At 42.6% G+C, this 25558-nt stretch overlaps 1 protein-coding gene and 1 long non-coding RNA gene across 7 annotated transcripts in view; one reads left to right on the top strand and one right to left on the bottom strand.

Annotated features, from left to right (window-relative positions):
• LOC116427545 (dual specificity protein phosphatase 10) overlaps positions 1 to 25558 on the top strand; it is a 134579-nt gene that overhangs the window by 39182 nt on the left and 69839 nt on the right. For 4 of the 6 annotated variants that reach the window (XM_031978007.2, XM_076370095.1, XM_076370097.1 and 1 more), the window contains one exon: positions 7560 to 8492. In XM_031978007.2, the coding sequence (XP_031833867.1) occupies positions 7560 to 8492 (933 nt within the window). The other 2 variants (XM_031978009.2, XM_031978008.2) reach the window with 2 other exon arrangements.
• LOC116427546 (uncharacterized) lies at positions 20001 to 22758 on the bottom strand. The gene is made up of 4 exons (XR_004235097.2): positions 22509 to 22758; positions 21575 to 22392; positions 21303 to 21502; positions 20001 to 21218 (listed from the first exon to the last, which is right to left on the bottom strand). It is a non-coding gene; the product is annotated as an uncharacterized LOC116427546 (long non-coding RNA).

Below are 25558 nucleotides of genomic sequence, written 5' to 3' on the forward strand. Positions count from 1 at the left end.
ATATACTAAAAACATTACACAAAGAATATTACCAATACTCCAGGTTACAACCTATACTATAATCTTTGCTAAACCACAGTAAAGCTTCATTCACCCTCATTTCCAAACATCATCGGACAACTAATTGCAAAATAGAATTGAACTAGATCAACCTAAACCAAGCCTACATGGTCCTGACCGTGTACACATTACACAAAGAACAATACTCACAAATTAGAATCCAAACTAGAATCTTACTTGACAAAGGATTCCTCCATATCTTCCACCCTAATCGGACCACTGATTCTGAGTCGCATTTGAACTTTTTACTTAAATTTTTTGATTGTTTCATATTGCATTTCCAAAGGTTCTTTTGCGCTTTTAACCCTTTGCGGACGAGTGTCGACATTTCAGAGAGATCGAATTTTCATAGTTGGAGCACTAAGTGACAAACGAATGATTTAGTTACCGAAACAGCAAGAGATTAGTCCATACTTTCCTTTTTTCTCATTATTTAAGCAATCGATACGTAATTTAGCTTCATCTGCCGAAGGTTTTGTATATTTCAAAGAATCCTCGTCCGCTAAGGGTTAAAATTTGGGCCCTATGAACAAGAACGATAACATTTCAATCATTTCTTTTATTCTCATAAGTGACTGAGACTCACATCGTGGTATGATTCGTTATAAAACCACGTGGTGCGATCAACAGCGGAGCTTCATTACCTTCAGCCAGTCGTCAACTGTGAAACGGAGTGAACCGAACGAACCAAAAAGCTCCGATCGAACTCCGAAATCACGATCGATCGGGTCCACGGACGGAACGCGGTCCTGCCCAATCGTGGACCCGGGATCAAGCATTCCGGCGATGATACGGCGAGCAGAACGCTGCAGACTGGACCCCGAGCGGTCCACGGAACAGAGGCAGCAGGTGCTGGCGCTACACCTGTCCGCAGGCCGAGAGAGCTCGGGCCCGGGCAGCGTGCGGGCCGGTCGCCCCGCTCGAAGCGTCGAATTCCACGGCGTTTACTCATTCCAAACAACGAACCCGAAGACTCGTCGGGGCCGGCGCAGCGAGGAAGAGAAAGGGCGAAAAAAGAGGAACGAAGAGGAGGAACCTACTCTCTCTTTCTCTCTCTCTCTCTCTCTCTCTCTCTCTCTCTCACGTCCCCGTGGCGGCGGCGCTGCGAACAACGAACGACCGAGGGAAAAGGAGAAGAGATTTCGAGAGAGAAAGAGAGAGTCGGCGAGCCTGTAACACGGGGAAAGAGAGACCGCCGGGCCAGAGGCAGCCTCCTCACCTTCTAATATTAGTTGGCTGACTCACTACGATTCGATCCCGCGACGAACCTCGCGCGTTCGTTAAAGTCCGTTGCCACGGCATTGACACAAAAGTCAACGTCGCCCTGCACGCGGCCGGCGAGGTGTTACGCCGGTTCGCGTTGGTCCGGTATCGCGATCCAGTGATCAGCGCTGGAGTGCGGCTGGAATTATCAACGATATTTTCAGTTCATGATCATTGTTGTAACTTCAACCTAGGTGGAAAGTTGTAATTTTATTTCGTTTGGTATGTTTGATGTTGTTCGTGTCTAGATCTAGTTTTGGAGTCTAATGGTTAGTTTTCGTTATCTGTATCGAAAGATTGTGGGATTCTCGGGATTAGCTGATCGAAATGACAACGGGTTTTCAGTGACGTTGGGATCAAGTCTGATTCTGTGATTGGATTAGGGTGAACATTGTATTGGCTTCATGGGGCGGAGAGTCTGCGAATGATTTGAATACAGATTTCGATGTAAATTAAGTTTGGAGTAGATTCGGGTTTCATTCGGTCTGCGATTAATGAATTCCTGTGTGTCCATTGGATTAGTACGTACCTGTAGGAGTATTGAATGTTTCATTTGCAAGGGTGAAACGTCAAACGTTTGAGGTCGCGAGATTTCCATTGTCGGGGGCAAAGACGCCGAATTCGTCTGCACTGTTCGCGAAACCTCTTCGCGTCGCTGGGGGCAAATTTATTACCGCGATTATGCCATTGTTGCTAGCCTGACAGCGGGGACACCGCTAATTTGGAAGTTGGACGACGACCAATGGTCCCGACAACGTTGCGACAGACCGTGTCGTGGCCCGACTTAGAAATTACGTGATGCGCGGCGTGGGTCATTCGGCAGCCCTTCGACCATATCTGGCGAACGGTCCTAGTATCGTGCGATTCGCCGGTTTTCTAACTGGTACAAACTATGTAGGTAGCTAATCCCACGGCAAACTGAACAGCATAGATCCCTACCAACTGAAAATTCGATATAACATCAATCAAACGCAAATGTCGATTTCAGGATATTCGTTGCATAACGAAGCACATTAGAATCAATCGACTTCTTAACGATTCCCCAACTTCACGCATCAGAGTTCTATCGACGATCCATTAGAGCAGAAAATTAAAATAACATAACTATACTAGATCTATAATTATCTGCCAAGTATACTAAGTATAGAAATTTTGTCAATTTAAATTAGTCCAGGTCGATATTCAACCTATATTTGAATAACATACGCTTCACCTAATCTAGTTAATGTAAACATAGTTACGTGAATTTTATATCCACTAACATCCTTTAACTCCATCATCCGATGCTCCAAGATAACGCAGGAAACATAATTGATAATTGAGAGTCACTGTCAACAGCACCACCAAAGTAACTCGGGTATCTTATAAGACTTATGGTTTATAAATCACAGCCCCGTTTCCACCCCCGTTCGTTCACCTCCATTATCGCACGGGTTCCCGCACCTGAAACACCGGAACACGACGCAATGTCCGACGACGCGGTCGCATTATTTAGCCGTTATCTCGCGGCGCAGCTAGCGTGCGCGTACATAAGAGAGATTACGCACCGGTTAATCAGCGAACGAATTCTAGGCAGCGAGCGAGCGAGCGAGCAGAGAAGGAAGCGCGTGTGCTTTCACTCTCGGCCGCGATCGTGGCCGGGGCGAACGACGCGTCACCGTCGATCATTATGCAAGCGAAGTCGCGCGGCCATTATTTCAGGTTCGCGCTTATGAACGACATCCTCCAAGGTTAGCAAAGTCAATCGTCCACCTTAAGACACCGGTTGTTCTGCCCTCGATACAGAGTCCCGGATCCGGCAAGGATAATTAAGGTTTCTTCGCGAAAATAGTGTTCGGCAGAGGTTCATCGTTTAGATTGTGATCGATTGAAGCTATTTCTGTTAGTTTCAGATTTGAATTTCGAATAAGTAGAAATACGTGGAAGCTCTTTCTTCCAGTCTTTAGGATGTCAATATTTTCAATGGCAAATCGTATTGATGAGTGAATTGGATGTAGCTTCACGCGATGAGTGGTAACGGATTGACATTTGTTTGAATCGGGACGTGAAGTTCTCTTGTTCTTGTTTTCGTAAGGTAGAACTTTGTTTCTTTTATTTATTTTTTAAGTTGCGTGAAGCAGGTTATTGGCAACTGCATTAGATTGGATGGTTTATGCACTGTGTATTATGTATTCGATGGTTATGAACGAGCGATTAGATTGATTATAGTATTTTCATATTTAATCTCATACCTCTGTTTGATGTCTGTTTAATACTAAAACTACCAGACGCTTCAAAATCACCTATTCCTTGATATCTTATTTCGCAATTATTGAAAAGGTACGGATACACGCGAGCAATGATTACAGAAACTGATTTAGTAATGTCTAAACTGAAATCTTAATAAGTATCTTTTATAAAGAAATTTTCAGAAGTCGGTTTAATTGCTTGGTACTTCTGTTGATCTCTCTCGTTGTTCTCTACTCGGAAACAACCGTTGTTACGACGTTTCTCAACACAAGAAATTTCTAATTTCATATCTCCACTATTTAACTTAGCATTTCTCGTTGTTTTCTACTTGGAAACAACCGTTGCTACAAAGTTTCCCAGCGCTGGGGGTTAGTATCTAATTTCATACCTTCATTATCTAACTTAACATCTACCTAACATCTCCCGTTGTTCTCTGCTCGGAAACAACAGTCGCTACGATGTTCCAATCGAACTGTACAACATCGGGCCGGAACGCGATGCACTTCCGCGAAAACGCGAGCCGCGGTCGCGGAACAGTTCACGGGGCCACCGGCCGATTCATCCGCGTCGCAGTCGTCGGCCGATCCGCTCGTTTCCCGGGATAACGACGCCGGTCGGTGTCTGGAGCACCTGTGCAAACGGTGGAATATTTTCGTCGCCGCGGAACGACCGCGGGGAACACGCGGCCGCCCGGTGTATTTCGGCCGGTTGACTCATCGCGCGAGTCTCGGCACGCACCGCTATTTAAACGGGCGGAACAGAAACGACAGTCGTCGGCACCGCGACCTATCGAATTCAGTATTTACCTGGTCGTGTCACGGTAATTCCTCGACGCGCGCTCGCGTGTCGCAACAGCCCCGAACGGGAGCAGCGTGGTCCTCGTCTCGTCGCCGCGCGGTTTTCCCGGTATTATTCATAATCTTATCACTGGTGTTGTTGTTCCTGGTGCCGCTGCGGGGCGCATTAACAATTAATCGTTAACAACAACAACGCGCGCGTGGAACGTCGCTGGAGAACGGGGAAAGAGAAAGAGGGTAACGGAGAATTAACAGTGATACGAGGTAATCGTGAATTAGACTGCCGAGGGAAATTAACACGTTGAACAAGACTACATAGAGGGAAACACTCCAAATTTTCAATCATTTGAATTCCATTATTACTAGTCATCCATCCGAATGTCATCGTATTAGCATTGTTTATAATATAGAAATGTTTCCATAGAATCATTTCATTGAACTATAATAATTCACTTCGTTTCGGTGTCACCGGTGATCTCAATGGCATTCAACGTGTCAACGAAGAAGAGTCGTTATATGTTCATTCAGAATGATGAATTCATATTTGTTAATCTATTTATACAAAGAATCACTTTCCAAAGAGCGAAAGATGAATACACGATGAGTATATTGAAAACTACCGAAGTAGAAACTTTGAGAATGAATGTGTAACGATTTTCTTTGGACATCGAGAGGAACTGGATCGTGAACGCTTTCGGTCGAAGTACATGTCAGGGAAGCCAGTATTCCTGGACAGGGGGTGAAAGAAATAAGCGAAACAGTTTCCGCGAACGCCTGTCGGCTAGTTCGGTTACATCGTTCACGAATCGCGGCGGAGTTAACGACCAGACGGGCGGCGTGTGCGCGCACAGTTTTATCGTAGTTCATGGAAGCCCAGCAATGAGGAAGCCCGGGATTCTATATACCGTGAAACCATTAACTGAGTCACCGATTAGGCGCGTCCGCGGTGCCGATACGCTGCCGCGAAACAAAAAAAAATACGCGACCTGTCGCCCCGCACTCGGTCCGATAGATTAAAGGTCGCTGCACGATATCGGAGATCGTCTTCTGTCCTCGAGGCTATCGTTAACCCAGGACGCCGCTGATAACGCCGCATAGGCGCAGCCGCGGGTAAATGTTGTTAAATTTCGTACCGAAAACGAGGAATTTCGTTTTTATAGAAACACCTATGTACCTCCGCAGTTTCGAGACCTATCGCGTCGTTCTAAAAAATATTGAATTTTATGAGAACCATTTTTAATAGCTGACTCCTTAGTCTATGATTTCTTTCTCAACTCTGATCGATACGGTTACTTTGTTACTAATAATTTATTGGAAACAGAGAAAAATTCTAAGCATAGGTTATGCCTATATTTCCTGTTAAGTATAATAGTTGATTACAGAGGAATAATATTTACTTTGAATTCGAATGAACTGAGTAATATATATATTTGTTGGATCACATTGAAAATCTTCACCACGAGTCGCACTCGTAGGACAAGGATTTTTTGAGGATAATAGAGTATTTTTAAATTATTTTTTAATTTATCAAATGATAATAAGATTTGACTGTTCTACATGTAATGGTACAAGTTGATCTCATTGAAAATCATCCACGCTTCCCAGTTTTCTAAGAATTAACCTATACACAATGTGTTGAGGATTGTTAGTTAAAATTCGTGCTGATTACCACGGTTTCGAGGAACGATCAACCCTTTGCACTCGGAAGCTTTTCACTAGAAACGTTCATCGGTTTCTAATGAGATGTAAATAACACTTTTTAGAATGAACTTAGTACGAAATCAGAAATTAACTGAGAAAGGAAACTAATGTATTTCCATGTTTCAAGTATTGAATCGAAGCTTAGTATTGTATATAAAACTGTATAACTTTACTGTATTAAATCGAGTGGTGACTGAGACTTACCTCTTCAATGTTTGGTTATTCATTTTTGTGGATATTTTTTCCAAGGTGCTTCTACAAGATTGATGCTCTTGTTGGATCTGGCATTATTGACTAGTGAGTTAACCCTTTGAACTCTGGAGGCTCCAATATTGCACCAGGAATAATATTAGATATTTTAATGAATCTTAAGGAAACTACCCTACAATTATTCGACTTTTCACACATCTATATTTTGCATTAAGAAGGATAATAAAAGGTCTAAGAAATGTTATAGCATTTTTCATTTTCGCTAGGGATACCATAAAAATTAGTTGCAGTTGCTGGTAGATTACAAAACCATCTGGAGTGCTAAGGGTTAAGTTTGGTATTAGTGGGGAGAGTGTTAGGCTTTGAAAGTCCGAGTGAAAATAGACCCAGCCACCGCAATCCGATAGTTAACAGAATTCTTATAAAGGCGAAAAGCTGTGAATAATAGTATCCATTCATTTGTGTGAAAAGGTAAAATATTAGCTATTGGAGTTAGGCTTGTGAAGTTGTAGAGATTCATCAAGGGATTAAACGTAATCAAAGGGTAATTGGATTGAGGATAGTACGATAGTTTTAATTGAGATGCTATCTTGTTTCATGGTAAATAAATCTCTTTTCTAAGTGATACATCCCGAGCGATTTTACGGAACAGAGATAATTCCCCTTCGTTAGATTAGCTTTCCACAACAGAACCCTCATTAAGAAGAGAAGCTGTTTCGACGAAAGGAACATTAATTAGTCTGAAGTGATAGTTTCGAATAAACATAAATCAATAATCGTAATCTTATCGTCCTCCCGTGGCTGTGTCCATTAGCTCGAACCACGTTCGCATAAATCGTCCGATGCGATTTTTCAAATGAAACGTATGACGCGCAGATGAACGAATTTCAATTCCTAAACCCGAAAATCTTCGACGAAATGAATACAAAACCTCTAGGAACTCAATCTTTCAAATTTCAAGATATCAAAACTTCACACTTCCCTAAAACCTCTAGAAACTCAAACAAAAAATTTATAAAACCACTACCTAAGAATCCCTCTAACGAATAAAACGAGCTCCTCAAATTTCCAGTGTCTACTCCGAAAAACCTCGAACAGCTTCAAAGCCTCGCAAACCTTTCCAATTCCAGTTTCAACAATTTCAAACTAAAATTCAACCGCGCCCCTACCACCCACCCTCGCAAGCATACCAACGATACCCCGAAAGCTCGAAATCACGCAGAAACTCATCCCCAGTTTTCCCCGATCCATGTATCACCCCGCCTCCGTCTAACGGATCATCTTGTTCCTCGGTTTCAGCGTACGCGTCGGGGTCGCGTCTCGATATAACCGGGGCTGACGTCAAGCAGCCGGCGGTGGCGGCGGCGGCGGCCCATCCCCAGCGTGAAGCTCGTCAACAGGAACAGTGCTCGTCGTCGTCAACAATGTCGACATTGGTGTGCTGCGAGCCGGTCACCGCGGGACGGTCCCGCGACAACCTGAAGCTCGTTCTGAATCGTAGCCTCAGCGAGCCAGGCCCGCCGGCCGGCACGAGCAGCTTCCTGTCGTCGCCGACCTCGGGCACCGTGTCGCCCAGCTCGTCGACGAGCAGCGGCGTGGACATCGTGGACGCCGCGGACAGCGCGAACTGCAGCCTGAACGCTAGCGGCAGCAGCATCAGCGGCTGCAGCACGACCAGCAGCAGCGGGACCGACTGCGACCTGCCGTTGGTCGACGTGCACCACCGTCACTACCATCTGCACCATCACCACTTCCATCAGCACCAGTTGTCCGCCTCGAAACGCTGCAAGCTGGAGACCGTCAGCCTGCCCGCGAGCCCCTGCAACGACAACAACACGCTGCAGAGGCAGCTCGTGCTGCAGCGCACCAGGACGATCACCGCGGACGACCTGGCGCAGCGTCTGCTAGGTCGCCGTCAGACCGACGGCCACCCGACCGTGTTGCTCGACTGCCGACCCTTCATCCTCTACAATGTGAACCATGTGAGGGGCGCGATCAACGTGAACTGCTCGGACCGGTTCAATCGGCGCAGGCTGCAGCTCGGCAAGGCTACCCTCGCTGACTTAGCTACCACCAGGGAAGGCAAGGAACTGCTGCGGAAACGACACTACAGGGAGGTGGTCGTCTACGACGACTGCACCGATGACGTGGACCGGTTGCCCGTGCAGCATCCCCTATTCCTCGTGCTGGTCGCGCTGCTCGAGGACAACCGGGAGCCAGCTCTTCTTCTCGGTGAGTGAGCTTCTTTTTTCGGCTTTGGCGCGTGGTCCACTTGACATTCAAGAAACTTGGAGAAGTTCCGTCTTGCTGGGCTGTTTATATTCGTCTCTCGTCGATGTTTTTAAGGAGCTTATCGAAGATATCTTTGGGTAGCTTGAAGAGATACGGAGTTTCAGCGATTAATTGGAAGACATTATCGGATGTTGCTAAGGGGGAATCCTTTTGTCGGTGGAAACCGATTGGTGCTTTTCTATTTTGCTCGACGGGAACACTGGACAAAGCTACTTTGTGCCGGTTGCGTGTTCCACTCGGTGAACGCACTAGGTTGATCATTTTTTTTCCACTCCCACGGTGCTGGGTTCGAACAAGTTGCGCGAAACGACCAGACACGTGAACAGATCGGAGCGTTTTTCTCCGTAACCCCCGATGGGAAAACGACGACGCGTGTTATATTCGTTGTTTGTTGTTTACGTAAGATCACGTGGGAGCGCCTGACATTCGGAAATAACGATGATGCGTCGTCACGAAAGTCGCATCTGCGCCTCTTCTTTCTCCCGCCGCAGCCTCGGAGAGCTGCCTTGAGCGCGCGGAACGTGACACGCTGTCTCGGGTGACCATTTTTATTATAGAACGTCCCGTTTCCTCGTGGATTTCCCTGGGAAATCCGATCTATGCTTCCACGTATAAATATAAATAGGTTCTTCCTTAGGAATTACTGTTTTCTCGATCTCTCTGTTGAAAGATGCTGACGAGACAGTTTCGTCATTGAACATCATTTCAAAATATCAAATGTTTACATTCAATCTCAGTAATGCCATAAACATATCTAATGAAGAAATCTGTCTGAAATCATTCAGAACTGTTAACATCCGAAACACATCCCGTAAATTTTCAACGAAACATCGATGGACATGTTACCATTTCAGTTACACAAGATCAATCTCATTCCCAAAGCTCTCAACCATCCTACTTCCTTCCAAAGTCAAAAACAGTATTCACAAAATAACAGTATCCTGATAAGTACCATTTCTCTAATAACAACAGCTCAGAAAGGCTACTTCCAAAGTCTCAAACATACACAAATTGCTATGTTTTTCTTCTGTCTCCACTGAAACGTACTCTTTCTCGAGCCTTTTCGCGTTAGTTTTACGTTTCCCTGGACTCCTCGAGCCACCTGGACCGAGAAACAGGTAGAACGGCGGATTTTTCTCGCGGAACGAATTCCGCGATTTGCGGCCGTCTCGCTCGGCTGGCCGGGGTGGGCGGCCGGGAAACTGAATGGAAAATGTCGGGGGCAACGTGGGTGGGGAAGATTGCGTATCGGCGTTTCGCGATCCTCTCTATCTTGGGGACTCTCGCGTAACAGTACTCGGGTAAATACTCTCCGGCAAACGCGCGCGGTACGTGCCCGTTTTACGGAATGCGGCCCAGCGACGTCTGCTCGGTAGACCGTCCATTGACGAGACGTCGAACTAGTCCCACCGTTTTTCCGTGATCGGTCGCGACCGGTCTATATCATTCAACCTCCTTCGCACGGTTCGCGGAACTCAACCGCTGCGATCGTGACTTACTGTTTACGTTGTCGCTTGATTATGGATGTTTAGGTAGTTTCATATTTTTTAGAACGTAGTTACCCTTTTCTAATTCTTCACTGGAAATATTCGACACCGCTTCGATCGTGATTTTATATTTATATCAATGCTTGACTATGGATCTGTGAATAAATTCATATTTTTGAAAATATAATTGCCTCTTTGCACTCGATAATTTTTCACTGGACATATTCAATATTTTCTGATGAGATATGCACGACATTTTTTTTAAATGAATGTAACTTCTCCTATAATCTCGTATTGAAACCTTTTAATCGAACTCGACAAACCCAAGTAGTATTTATTTTGAATATGAATGAGATATTAGTTGTCTATTATTAATCTTTCACCTTCAGGAACATAAAATTCAGAATCGAGAGAAGAAAACATAGGACATGGGGTTAATGAGAAATCGTACGTAAATTGAGGAACTGAGCTATTTTATTCTATCCCTTCACATATTAATGCATTTTACAAAGGTTAACAATAGGTTTACATTTATCGTACAGTTTATTCCATTGTTCTTTAGGGAAATTCATGTTTATTCATTTACAATCAAAACCACTGTAATCATTTACTAGACAATGCTTATATAACGCGTTAAATTGACATTGCGTATAGAACTGTATAATGTTGATATACTGAAAATCGCCACTGCAAAACGCTAAAGAAACAGAATTACGATAAACGATAGTTTCCCTTAATGAGCACTACGAGATAAATAAATATTTTATACATCTTAAATTCCCTTCGCACGGCGTTTCACTTTCAAGCTTCCAATGAGTGCATCGATTGCGAATTCGTGAGTTCGAAGGGGAACTATCCCCGAGAGAAGCGTAACGATCGATGATCTTCGATTTCGATTCGGTGATCTCGAGGATTAGTTCCTCGTGCATCGATCCGCCGAGGGTAAAATGTCGTGGATCGAAATTATGCTTCGAGAAAGGTCGGTCCCGATCGTTCGCTCGAGCGATCTCGCGGGTAGAAATTATCATTTCGCTCTAGTTGAGAACTGGATAGAAACTCGTGTTTCCCTTTTACGATTATGCGTATGAATAATCCTTCTCGACTTTGGAGCGAATGATATTTAGACTTCTTTCCCCCGATTCTCGTAATGGAAAGTTTTTAACATAGATGGAGAGGATTATTCGTCGGACCGGAATCTATAGATTACAACGACGATTTTCCTTCCTTCGGATATTAACACTAGAACCGCCGAGCATTTAATACGATCGATATGTAATCCCCATAAGAATTATAACAAAAGATTATTTTCGGTTTCTTGAAACATTCATTGTAGCATTCAAGCGAAACTATTTTGAAAATCATATCGAATATTCGATGCTTTCAACACTAGAACTACCCGTAACAATCAAAATAACCGGTTTCGATTTCTTTTTTTCGCAGTGATTAATATGGTTAGTATCAGTAAAAGCATCGAATATTCGAAATGATCTTGAAGTCACAATTTTTATAGGGATTACATATTAATTAACACGTTCGATCTGAATTCTCAATTATAATATTTTATTCGATTCAATAAGTTTTCTCAACAAACTATCGAAACAAATGAAGCTAAAACGAGTCATTGAATCCCTAAATGTAAGTCTGTAGCTTATAACTTCAACTAACTATATCTATAGGATTCATTTAATTTTCTTTATATAAAATATAGGATTGCGACCGTCACAAATATGACACTGGTAGCGAATGTGTTAAATGCTCGGCAGTTCTAGTGTTAACCCTTTCCGGTCCACTGTCCAGTATCACTGGACATCACATTTTCGTTGAACGGGTCCAGTATCACTGGACATGTTCAATTGACATACTTATAGCGGTTCTTGCAATCGCAATTCACGTAGGAAATTGATTTAAAAGATACCGTATGTTAACTAATTTTAAATTATAATTTGTTTTCATAAGCAAATCAATTAATTCATTACAATTGTATTTTTTTTCATTTATTCAAATTGACTTGTTTCGTTTTATAAATTAACTTGGATCTGCCCACTAGCACTCTAATAAAATCAATGGACCGCAAAGGGTTAAGATATCAATAACTGCGAAACGAGAACAAAACCAGTCATTTCGACTGTTACGGCAGAGTTCTAGCGTTAATATTCCGATGTCGCCTCCGGAACGGATGCGCGTTAATAGACGCGTCGGAACAATCGACACGAATGAAATTCAATTCGTGGCATCGGGATCGCGCCGTGTCGATGCACGTTACGTATAACTTTCCCGTTTTATCCTCGCCATGATGAAACCCACGCCGAACTCCGGCGCTCAACCTTCCAATTAATTGTCATTATTGTCGATTCACTTCTGCAAATGTGTATTTCGCATAAACATCCGCGCGCAGCCGATAAACGTGATTTACGTAGTCCCACGGAATGCCTGGGTTCCCAGTTTATCAGTTAATTAAAGCCGCGGCCATAAACCCGCAGAAAAATGCCATTAAACTTTATGATTGGTTTGCTAATAGACGGTGGATTTAAGGAATCTGTGTCTCCGGCGAACGCATGCGCTCTACCCGCGGCTTCCGAATGAAATCTCTAATGAAACAGAGTAAGCTTCCGTTTCAACCCTTTGCGGACGAATGTCGACATTTTGGCGAGATGAAATGTTCATATTTGGAAGACCAAGCCGCAAACGAGTGAGGTAATTACTCGAACATCTACAGATCTGCACGTAGTTTCCTTTCTTTCTATCGATCAAGCGATTGATAAATCATTTAGTTTCGTCTGTTGAAGGTTTTGTACATTCCTATAAACCTTCGTCCACAAAGGGTTAACCCTTCGACGTATCCACGTATGCGACGCACTAGTTTCCGTAGAGAAACGTAACGTACATATGACGCAAATGCAATTTTTAGTAGATTTCTAGACGTGGATGCGTCTCTTGCTATTATTCATTTTCGTTTTGTTTCCTATTCCTATTAGACTCTACTTATGCCAGTTTACATTTAGATATCCTGTAACACTATTTTTACCGGCGCTGTCAGAAAACACTTGAAATCTTAACTCAAAATTATTTTCTCAGTTTAACCCTTTGCACTCGAAAGCTCTTCACTGGAAATACTGAACATTTTCCGACGAGATATAGGTGACATTGTTTGAAACTAATTTAACGATAATTCATAGATAAATTAAGCAACGAAGCTTATTTAAATATTTCACGTAGCGATACAAAGTTTCATTTAGAATACTAAATATTCAACTTCATAGTTTTGCCGAGTGTCGCCTCTTGAGTGCAAAGGATTTCATTATCATCACTGGAGAAGTCGGAAAATCAATTCAGAATATGCGACTAACTCAGCAAACAATTGTAAGTTAAAATTCGAAGTCTCTTGTAGAAATATCGTTAACCCTTTGCACCCCAGAGGCGTCTTTCAGTCTCCAATTAATTCGACACAGCAGAATCATCAACTTTGATATTTAATATCAAATTTCCCATAATTCATCAATACGTAAAACATCGAAGGGAAGTACTTTTCTTTCTCAACGTAAACGTAACTACGAATGATTTACCATTTAGATTGCCTGTTTAACATATATCATACATTATTCACGCGTTACGCTATGCAAAACTGAGAGATCCGAAGCTCGCGCCGCAGTTAGCTTCCCCCATGAACAGAGAAAACGCGGGAATTCGAAAAGCGAGCCGAACGAGACCCTTTCGATCGTCTGTCGGGAGTTAACGAGCCAACGCTGAGTTATTCGAATTATATTTAAACTATGACAAACACGTCTAACGACCGCCACAATTTGTCGATCGTCTAGCGACTGATAACCTTTTTACCGCACGCGGCGACAGGCTTATCACTTCCCGCTCCCGCTGTTCGCGGTTTATTATTTGTATCGCGGATCTAGCGGCGGCGATAACGCCGAACGACGCAGAAAAACTGCGATAGAGCGCTCGACCGAAAATAGTAAACAGGAGTGATCGCGATTCCGGTGAATTGGAGCGAGCGAGCGAGCGAGCGAGCGAGGATGACGCGAGCGCTTGAATGAAACCGCTGGAAACGTAACGTGACGCTCGCCGGCTCGCATCCGCGGAATATTTTCCACGGACGCGGCATTTTCCGCCTCTCTTCCGTCTTCGCCTCGTCTTTCCTCCTCGAACGGCTCCTTTGACACTTCGACGGCGGCGCGTTCCGCTCGGGCACGGTAGATTTCGCTGTTCGACGTCAAACGCTTCTCGCATGATCGTTTCAGTAATTAGAACGTGCATGCGTCAAACCTATTGTTTAACACGTTCGCGGCCAGCGTTTGTCTTCGATAACAATCTTCGTCGTTACAATATTTTATGAAATACAACGTGCCGCCTTCGCGAGACGCGAATTAGATTCAAGGGAAGGCATCTAGTCAACTTCCTATGTGACTTTCGATTTTTTATGTAATGTTTACGGGAGAGTAATTTCATTTTTTTACAGGAGATAGACAATATCTGACGGTAGTCGCGTTAACCTGTTGGGAGAATAATAATATTAACACGTTGAATGTTATATGATAAACTTAGCAAAGTACATATACAAAATGGAAAAATATAATATGAGATTGTCCTATTGAATCGTTTTATTTTTATTACATGTTTATCCTGCGCTACATTAGGCAGCATTATTTAAAATATAGAAATGTTTGCAAATAATCATCGTTGAATTGATTGAATTATAGTAATTCAATTTTAAAGGGAGTTTCCAGTGACCTCCATAGCATTCAACGTGTTGATGAGTATTAATACGTTATATTTTTCGTTTCTCTCTGTAATATGATAACAGTCAGATAACCATCTAGTCGGATTCTAAATGTTTTTTGACTCGTTCCTTAATTACTTCCTCAATGGGACAAACTACGTAATATGATAGATAACACAGAATTTCGTATTTGTCAGAGACACTACTGCTGGCGTGGTAATTATCGATACAGGTGACAGTGGTATACATCGATTGCGAGTTTAACGTTTTCTTCTGTCGTTGGGAACGGAAGTTGCTTAAACCTCGCTTGAACTTCGGAATCCTTCGATTGTATTGTAGAAAAAGGAACTGGAAACTTGAAATTTCAAGTCGGGAGTTTCAAGTTCGAAATCTGAAACCTGAAACCTGAAATCGGGAGTTTCAAGCTTGAAACCTGAAGTGTGAACGTTCGAAATCTGAAATCCGAGGTTTGAAACTGGAAGTCTGAAGTTTAAAATTTCAAATTCAAATTCCCCAGTTTAAAATTCGAAATTTGACCTCCGCGGTTTACAATTTCAAATTTCACATTTCCGGAGTACAAGATCTGAAATTGTAATTTCCGAGTTTAAAATTTGAAATTTCAGCTTCGAAATTTGAAATCCGGAGGTCAAGATCTGAAATTCGAATTCCCCAGTTTAAAATTCGAAATTTCAGCTTCGAAATTTGAAATCCGGAGGTCAAGATCTGAAATTCGAATTCCCCAGTTTAAAATTCGAAATTTCAGCTTCGAAATTTGAAATCCGGAGGTCAAGATCTGAAATTCGAATGCCGTTTAAAATTTGCGATTCCACGTGAACCCTCTAAAATTGAAAAGCTAAAGCCCTTACGTAGTTGATCGCAACCTTAAACCGAGTGACCCCAGGACTGCCCTGAGGAACTCGGCCAAAAACTCGCATCGAAGTACCAATAAACGCGGGCTGCAGCTCGCGGTCCGAAAAAGGGCATCGAATGGCGGCTGCAGTCGAATCTTGCAACCCGGCAGAGGGGGTGGGGAGCGCGTTGGAAGACTTCCGTCCCGGTCAGGAGGTTGAAAAGTTACGGAAGCTTTAGAAGGAAAGGGAAAAGTCGAGGAGCCACGGAGGGGAGTCGTGCGAGCGAGCCTCGCGAAACGTATCGGCGTTTGGCAAACGGAATCAGGGACGAGAGGAGCCCGGTGGCATAGTGTAGTGCGCAAATTCTGGCCGACTATTCGCGGCGTCATCTCCGACATGAGTCATTCCTATGAATAGATCCCCACCTTTTGCCGCGGCTTGTGTGTATATCGCGCGCGGTGACTTCGGTCGCCATTTCTCTGTCTCTCTCCCTCCTTCCTCTTTTCGCTCTCGCTCGCTCTTTCTCCCTCCTCTCCCTCCCCCTCGCTCGCCGTTTCCTACCTTTCCTTCCCGCGATGCTTTTGTAACTCGCCGTTTCGCGTATCGCGAAACGATTTCCTAGTGGAAGATACAGGGTGTTCGAAGAAATGCGAATTTCAACGTTCACTGGGGCATTCTAAACTTTTGTTTAACATTAGATCATCGAACGAGTCAAAATGCCATTCCTGGTTTCTTCTTTACGCGATTATTAAGAAAATTGCAGATGCTTCTTTGCGAAACGATTTCCTAGTGAAGGATACAGGGTGTTCGAAGAAATGCGAATTTCAACGTTCACTGGGGCATTCTAAGGTTTCGTTGTTTAACCCATTGACCTACAATATCGTGTCGAACTCATGACCAAAATTTTAAACTGAATTTGACAAATGTGTTATTTATTGTTCTTAAATATAGATTAAATACTATTTTTCTATTATCAATTGTTAACCTTAGGAGTAAATGTATGCATAGAATAAGCATCAAGATTTTTCCTTTTCTAATAAATTATTGAGAATAAAGTGGTTGTATCGATCATAGCTGAGAAATAAATCGTAGGGGAAGAGGTTAACACTAGATCATCGAAATGGTCAGAATGAGCCATTCCTGATTTCTTCTTTACGCGATTATTAAAAAAATTGCGGATACTTTTCTAGGAGTTATTAACGAAATTGATTTGGCAATACGCAAACTGAATTATGGATCAATTAAAGTCTATAGATGTATTTTTCGACTTTTACAATAACGATTATAAAATTCATTATAGGAAATATCTGAAATTCAATTGCGGGAAAATGATTGAACTACGAAAATAATTTCAAGTTAGTTTCGAAAGGTGTCATTTGACACTTTCTGTTGAAATAGTGTTGAACGTTACATATCTATTTGGAGAACCCTTATCCTTGGACACCCTATAGATTCCTTAGGTATAAGAGAGTAAGGAATGGATCCTAGGGATAAAGGAAATGTGTTATTGAAATGTCTGTTATTTCGTAGTATATTTGTTCAATGGTTCATTTAGCTGTCTATGCAAATGATTAACCTCGTACGTATAAATTGCCGAGTGTTTGTTCTTATTTTTCAAACTCGGTGAGATATGTTTGTTATTCGCCGAACGTACATATGTGTTTTTACTTCGAGAACGAATGTTAATTTCCAGAAGTCCGTTTCTTGCGCGATAGCTCCCCGCGATGCGCAGCTTGTAACGTTCCCGGTGAGATGAATCATGCGTCGTCTTCTCGTCTTTCCGATATCGATAGATTAAGCGGCAGGGGAAAAGTGTCCCCAATATCGATCAGCACGCGTGCGCCGCGCGTCACTTGAGAATGCACACGCACAGCTCCCGCGGACAGAAAAACGGGCAGCCTTAGAATTATGAAAAACTGGGTGACTCAGTCGGATGGCCTTCTGGTTTCTACTTCTTTGCATGAAAATCGACCGTAGAACTTCCTTTCTTGTCTCCGCGGCGATATTTACTGGCCGCCGATACTTCGTACTCGAATGTTCCTCGCTGCGACTATCCAACATTCTCCGGTCAAATATAAACGAGATCTTTTGGGATTATCTTCGAGAGAAATCGCACATATCGTGGAGCAAAGGTATTTTGTTTTAACGTATCGCGTGTTAATATATTGTACTCTGTTTAATATTAAATGTCATTTAATATTTCAATATTTCAATATCTCACTATCTTACTATTTCAATATTTCAATATTTCAATATTTCAATATTTCAATATTTCAATATCTCACTATCTTACTATTTCAATATTTCAATATTTCAATATTTCAATATCTCACTATCTTACTATTTCAATATTTCAATATTTCAATATTTCAATATCTCACTATCTTACTATTTCAATATTTCAATATTTCAATATCTTACTATTTTAATATTTCAATATCTTAATCTTTTAGTATTTTAATATCTTAGTATTTTAATATTTCAATATCTTAATCTTTTAGTATTTTAATATCTTAATCTTTTAGTATTTTAATATATTAGTATTTTAATATTTCAATATCTTAGTATTTTAATATTTCAATATCTTACTATTTTAATATTTCAATATCTTAGTATTTTAATATTTCAATATCTTACTATTTTAATATTTCAATATCTTAATATTTTAGTATTTCAACACCGTAATATTAAATTAAATTAATATTTTAATATTTTATTTTATAATACTTTGTTTAATATTAATACATTGTACCCTGTTGAATATTAAATGTCACTTAATATTCAATATTAAATATTTAATATAGATTATATATTTATTTAATATTATTTAATATTTAACATTAAATATTAAAAATAAACTTTACAATTTTGTTTGCATCAGATCAAACGTTGACAAACGTAACTATGTAAATCAAAGATCGGTTTCTGCGAAGAAACCTTTTTGTTATGAAATACCTGGACGATTCGTAGATCGACGTTCGTTATCGTTCTTTGAGGAATCCGTCGATCGTCACGAATATTGTTGAACTTGTATTTTAAGACGCCGGTGTTGGTTCCCTCGTGGCTCGATGAATTTTCATCGCGAGAGAGGAGAGATCGGCGAGAAAAGAATAAAAATTCCCAGACAATCACGCAGGCGCCGAGCAGCGATCGCGTCGACGCGATTCTTTAGACGCTTCGGCATCCCCTGGGTGCCAGCCAAACAGTCGGCGACAGTCTACGCTTTATCAGTCCTCTTGGCCTCGTCCTTTCGCGATACGATCGATCCCGATTTTCGTCACCGAGAATATACTCGAATCATTGTTGTTGATCTTCCAACAACTTTTGCGAACGAACGGTGGACATGGGTCACTTGTGACCCATGCCGGCCACTTGTAATACATATTTCAAAACCACGATTTATTTAAAATTGTCTCGTGACATATCACCGATCAATTTTTAATAATACTACTCAATAATCGAACGCTAACTGCTTTATTTATTAAATAGTTAGTATAATAGCTATTTAATAATATTATAACAAACAAGTTAGAGATGCGAGATAAAAAAGATTAACGATCGGCTGATATAATTAAATCTTTGACCTTTATATCTTGTAACGAAAATCTCGATCGGCAAGGATTGCTCAACTCCGCTGCACGGAATCGATTGTCCACGCGTAATTAAGCATTCGCGAAGGACTGGTCGAAAGTGACTCGACATTACAGCTAAGGAAATATGTAAACCAACGCAACGCGTTTCGGCTGTTTATCAATCATCGGCTACCGAAGGTTCAGCGTCGTAAACAGTGTCGTGATAACCGATTGCTCGCAAGGTGGACATTGACGGATGTCGTCCGATATCTTGCAACCATTAATTAATCGTTATCCGTCGGTAATCGGAGCGGCGACATATCGCTTGTACACTCGTATCTTTTAATCAGTCATGCCCTACCTCCGAGTATCGTCGATAATGGACTCGCGATCGTTGACGATCGTCTTTGGACCGATCGGCGAATCAGGGCACCTTGACGCATATCTTTATTCTATTCCTCTCGTGCCAGCTGTATCTATTTTTCAGTGCTTCTGTTTTATGTCCCTTATCGAAATACTAGACCAGTATCCACTGATACTTCTACCGGATCAGTTGCCAGTGCGCCGACTGTCAATCACGGACGCTCAATAGCGTGAACAGCAAAATACACATAAGTGGATTTGCTTGTAGACCATGCCCTTCACACAGCTCGATAAAGGAAGAAAGAGATTTTTCGATAAACTCTTTGCTTCTAATGCTAAGAGAGGCGTAGATTCATGCTCTTGATTCTTTCTTTGTAGTGAACATTGAAAGAAAAAGCATGAATTCTGCTTGAAAAGAGAACGGGATTCAAGCTTTTCCTCTGACTTTGAAGAAGCAGACTTGTACTCTCTTGATCTCTTGACCCGTTCCTTTGTCGGAAACGAACTATGAATGGAAAATCCACGACATTGTCCGGAATAGAACCATGAACGCAAACGAGCTGTGAATATCGTTTAATCTCTCAAAATCGAAGAAAGATACGCGACGTATCTATGACTCTCGTTTAATCCTTCTCTTAGCAATTTCTTTCTCAATGTCGCAACGCTATTTTATCCCTATTGAAACCGTCGAGGTATATCTCGCAGTTCAATAGCCAACCGATAATCGTCATAAACTCACGTTCGACAAATGCGAATCCAAAACCTGTTTCTCCTCGGTGTTTAAGAAGCTTAAAGCACAATCCAAAACGAAACTCCATACGAACTATAACGATTCACGATAAAACTCAAACTTCATACATTCCTAATTTACATAATACTTACCAATCTGCATTATATACAAAACTCATATTACTAATACCACAATTACTCAAACAATGAATGCTATTCAACATTATCGGTAACATTCCCATGCCGGCATTCGATTAATCCATGAATACCCCGAAAAATTCACCCTTTCCCCGTCCCCTATCAGTCCAACCCCCTGAAACGTTGCAGAGATTTGTAATTTCGAAATGTCGATCCTGCACCCGCGTGAGCGTCACAGATCAACAGAGAAAGCGAAAAATAATAGACCGCGGCCGACCACGTGCCGGTCCCTAGAAATATTCCCAGCCCGGTCGGAAATGGAACTCGAATAGGAAATAATTCTCTGGCCGCGTCATAGGTGCCCGTTTAAATTTATCTTCGATTTGCGTCACGGTTTCGGTTTATTGCCAGTAAAAGCTCGGGTCCGGTGGGAAGCCCCGGCGATTGTTGTTGCAAGAGGCTTGCCCGCCCGATCCGCAACGCCGCGGACACGCTCCATCCGGGATTAAAATTTTCGCGCGCCGGGCCTGGCCCGATTATAAATACTCGGACGTCGAATCTTCTCGAGTGGCCCAGGAGGTTATCGACTGTCCAAGCCGAAGGATACGGGCTTTTTTGCCCGATGACGGGGTGCCCGGCTAATTTAGCGATGAGCTAAGCGGACGCCATCGCGAGCGACAGCCGCGCTCCTTCCGCGTTCCCGGTCCGTTCGTCTTTCCAGAAATTTCCACGCAGTTTACCAGGCAAATAGAGTTTAGGGTGAGTCGGGCAGAGATGGTACATCTTTCTTGAGAGAACTGTTACAGTGGAAATATCGTTGGTACTTAATTATATTTACGAAAGTAAATATACGTGACAAGGATAATTGACATTAGTACCACCTAGCTACTACTGGATTTCTTCTTTTCGCGATTATTACAGAAATAGCAGACGCTTCTCTGGGAGTTTTTAAAGAAACTGATTTGCCAACATGCAAATTGAATCATGAATCAAAGTCTGAATAGATGCACTCTTGGAGTTTCTATAGAGATGTTTCAAAGAGTCGATTTCACTCGGTAGTTCTAGTGTTAAATAGACAAATCTGTGTGGAAAATTTAGTATATCATTGAAAGCAATTGAAAGTATAGATATTTAATAATGTATGTTGAATTACCTTATATTTACTGTTAGGTCACTTGATGACTAGGCTGTGGAATTCGTCTGATCGATCATTTTCGTTTTTTCTTACCGAATTTTCTGTAGGTTTTGTTTTCTATTTCTTAATATTCTCGATCACTAGTTTGCTGTTCGTCAATACGGTTACGCACACGTTCGCCTGAAACAGATACCGAAAATAACGAAGAGCATCGCACAATTCGAGTTCTGTGGGTGTATTTTTAAAAGCGCTGTTTCATCTCGGAGATAAGGTGGTGGCTGGGACGTGGCTAGCGTCTAGTAGACTTGACTAGCAAGAGATTAATCGTTTCCTTGAACCTCTTCTGTTGCGTTTGAGAGATACCGGTGGAGCATCATTAACTACTCTAATATACTATTATGAAGAAGCTATTTCTGGAGCACTTGAGCCAGGGTAGAGGATCAACTTAGAAAGAATCAGCGAAAGATGCTTCGATTAAGATCAAAAACGTTTCTCCAGCTTTCTTCGAAGTTCATCGATGTTCTTGAAGTTTCTCCAGCTAAATCGGAAAAGATTTCAATCGTGGAACAAAGGAACATCATTAATCACTCTGATAAACTGTTATAAACGCTATTTCTGTACACCTCGAGCAAAGATAGAGGATCCACTTAAAACTGTGCTTCGATTAGAATCGAAGAGAACAATGGTTTCAAATTCTTATCAACGTTTCTCGAACTTTCTCCGAAGTTCATCAATGTTCTATAAGTTTTCCTTATAACTGTTATAACTAACAGTTTAAGACCTCTATCAAATTTTTGGAACATCTCCGTAGTTCACTGATGTTCCCCGAGGTTCCCCTGAGAAATCGAAAATAATTTCGGTCACGAACAAAGAGAAATCGTTAACCCCTACGACATACTATTATAGAAAGCTATTTCTACTTCGGAGCAGACGCAAACACAGATCAACTTACGATCAGTGGAAAAAGCTTCAAGATCGAAAAGATCAACAGTTTAAGACCTCTATCAAATTTCTGGAACATTCTCCGTAGTTCACCGATGTTCTCCGGGATTTCCCCGAATAATCGTGAAGAAGGAATTCGATCGCGGGACAAAGAAACAACGGCTAGAGTCGCTCGGTACGCGGGTTTCACGCCGATGAAAGGAGACGGGGCGACGCATTGTCCGCGGCGACGGGAGAGCGAAGCCAAGAGCGTGGCGAGGCTAAATTCACCGATGAACTAAGCGCCACCCGGCGCGGCTGCAACGCGGTATCGCTCCTCGCCGAGATAAGGACGCAGCGATTCGAATCGCGTTCACGCGGTGCACGCGCTGCCGCATGTGCGTCTTCGCCTGGCTGTAAATTATGCAAGCGGCTCGTGTCTTACATGCGTCGCCGCGAACGCGATTAGCCTCTCCGCCTCGCGTTATGATACTCCGTCACGAACCCTGGTGTGTCACTTGGCTGCGCTAATTCTTCTCCTCTCCTCGTGCCTATTGTCTCGGGGAATTTTCCTCGAGCTTCTTCACCTCTCCGTGAACCAAGGAATCGCGGGTTTTCATTGTTCGCGACGTTGAATCATGCCCGCGTTCGTGTTGCTATTTTCATTTCCAGGCGTGCGGATATTCTTCTGAACGTAAACACTTCGACTCGAGGAGCTATGCTCGTAACGGTCGTTAGTCACGACGGTAATCCATTTCGAATTTTTCGAAATCGTCGGAGATTCGTTTTCTTTCGTTTCAATGTGATTTTAAATTTTGATTAACCGATATTGATTTCCTGTAACACGTTCGCTACCATGGAAAACAGCGTTTTACGTATCACTCGTTCTTCCCCTATCAAACATGAAGAATTATCATTTATTTGGTATAATTCTTACGTTTCGCTATTATCTAGTTATTTACATATTTATTCGTCGGTTATCTTATAAGTTATAATCATTGTCTTGCAATCTTGAAGCTCCAGTCATCGGTGACCGTTAACGTGTTATAGGAAACATAATTTTCTTCTAGGCAACATCATTTGCTTCTTTGTCAAGATATTTTTAAACTAGATTATATTGTTAAGTTATCTTCAATATTATTAGTAAAAAGAATCGTTTGCATTGCTCTCTAGGTAACTATTATCTTTTACAACGCATTTCAAATCAAATATTGCAATACTACAGTTATCGAGGAGAAAGTGCGAAAGAAATTCAAAGAAAAATACTCAATCCGTCGACCGTCGATCCAGATCGCGCCAACGTGACACCGGTCGTCAACGCGTCTACGCTCGAATCCGCGTACACGCGACGCCGGTGTTCAAAGCGAGCCGACCGCCAACACCCGTTACCGAAATCATTAAGGTCAAACAGGCAGCCAAGTCTCGTAATCCACGTCTGACTCACCTCTAAATATCCGAGAGGGTATAACCGCGACGCGCTGTTACGTAACCGTGATTTTTTGACACGGGGCCATCGGGTTGCACCCGTTGGCTAGCGTAAACACGCCGCCGGGGTTAATATACACGGTGAGTCACGCTCCCGTCGTAGGAAAGCGGGATCCAGGGGACGTTGCACGGCTCTATCGCTCTCTTTTCTTCTCTTCTTCGCTCCCTCTTTGCGTCAGCATTGAAACGGCGGTCAGTAGTTCCTCTTTCTCTTGTACCTAACGTCCAACATGCTAAAACTAGGGGTGACAAGGGGTTGGAGAGAGGAACCAGTTGTCAGGATCATCTGTACAACGAATGTCTTATATTTTTCTATATATTATTCACAGTTTCATCGAAATCTAGGGGTAACAAACGGTTGAAAGATAGCTGCCAGCATCAACGCAATGATTCTCTTCCGCTGCTTATTTTCCCAGTTTTATGGAAACTACGATCGAGGTCAATTTCTCTTCTCATCTAACTTTGAATATATTAAATTTGAAATTTCACAGCAAGAGATCAGCACTTAGTTTCCCGTGTTCCTATTCAAGCAACTGATATACAACTCAGCTTCAAGGATTAAATCTAGAAGTAACAAAGGGTTGAAAGAACCACTATGCCACTAAGCTCAATTGTTTTAGTAACGAATGCTCTATTATTCTTCATCAGTTTCACAGAAAGACGATCGAAGGTAACTTCTCCCCCATTCGACATCGACACGTTTAACCTAGTTGCAATTACACAGATCACAGCGAATCTTGTGAACTGCATTTACGGAACGGTGTCTCGGAAAATGGATCTCGCGAAGATTCGAGAACCATTGATCTAGGTAACGTCTTCCTCTTTGTTGGAACCTTTTCAAGAGTGCCTACCTTCAACGTTATCGTTTCCCGTCTAGCGTCGGCCCCGCTAAATCTACGAGTGACAAAGGGTGGGAACGGAGTGGAACAGAGTCTGTTCTCGGTATCGTCCGAGATAACGAATGTTTGCTTCGCGCTCGGCTCTCGCGGGGATCTTAAATCGCGAGCCTTATCGACGACACGCCGATCCGCGGTGCTTCGACCGGTTTCCGTGGCTTTCGCCGCCGCGATCGGTCTCGTTTCCACGGCCCGTCCGGCGCCGCGGCACGCAGGACATGCATGCAGCGACTCCTCGCGGCGGTAACCGCGGGAACTTCGTTATTTCCGAATGTATTTCGGGCACCGGAGGTTTGTGAATGAAGCAACGGCGCGCGGCGATTCGATCATCGGGCTCGGGGCACTTTTAGCGCTCGTTATTGATAGCGGCCGGTTATTTCGAGGGTGACAGACCGCGGGAACGTGGTCCGTGACGCACATGCAATTTCATTCGTATTTCTGCTTTTACCTTCTTATCCCTTTGTGCCTCTTCGACTCTTCGCATCGGTTTGAACACTGAATTCGATCGACACTCGTGGACGGTTAATCCTTTGCACTCGAGAGGCGACTCTCACCACTTGTGATCTGATGGAACGAAATTATAAAATGTTATATTCAGTTTTGCATGATTCATCAGTATTTGAAATATTGAAACAATGGCTCTCTTAATCAATGCTTGATCGATTGACACATTGCGTATCGGTTGATTGTCAGTGAGATC

Source organism: Nomia melanderi, chromosome 8 (genome assembly GCF_051020985.1).
Source record: "Nomia melanderi isolate GNS246 chromosome 8, iyNomMela1, whole genome shotgun sequence".
NCBI lineage: Eukaryota > Metazoa > Arthropoda > Insecta > Hymenoptera > Halictidae > Nomia > Nomia melanderi.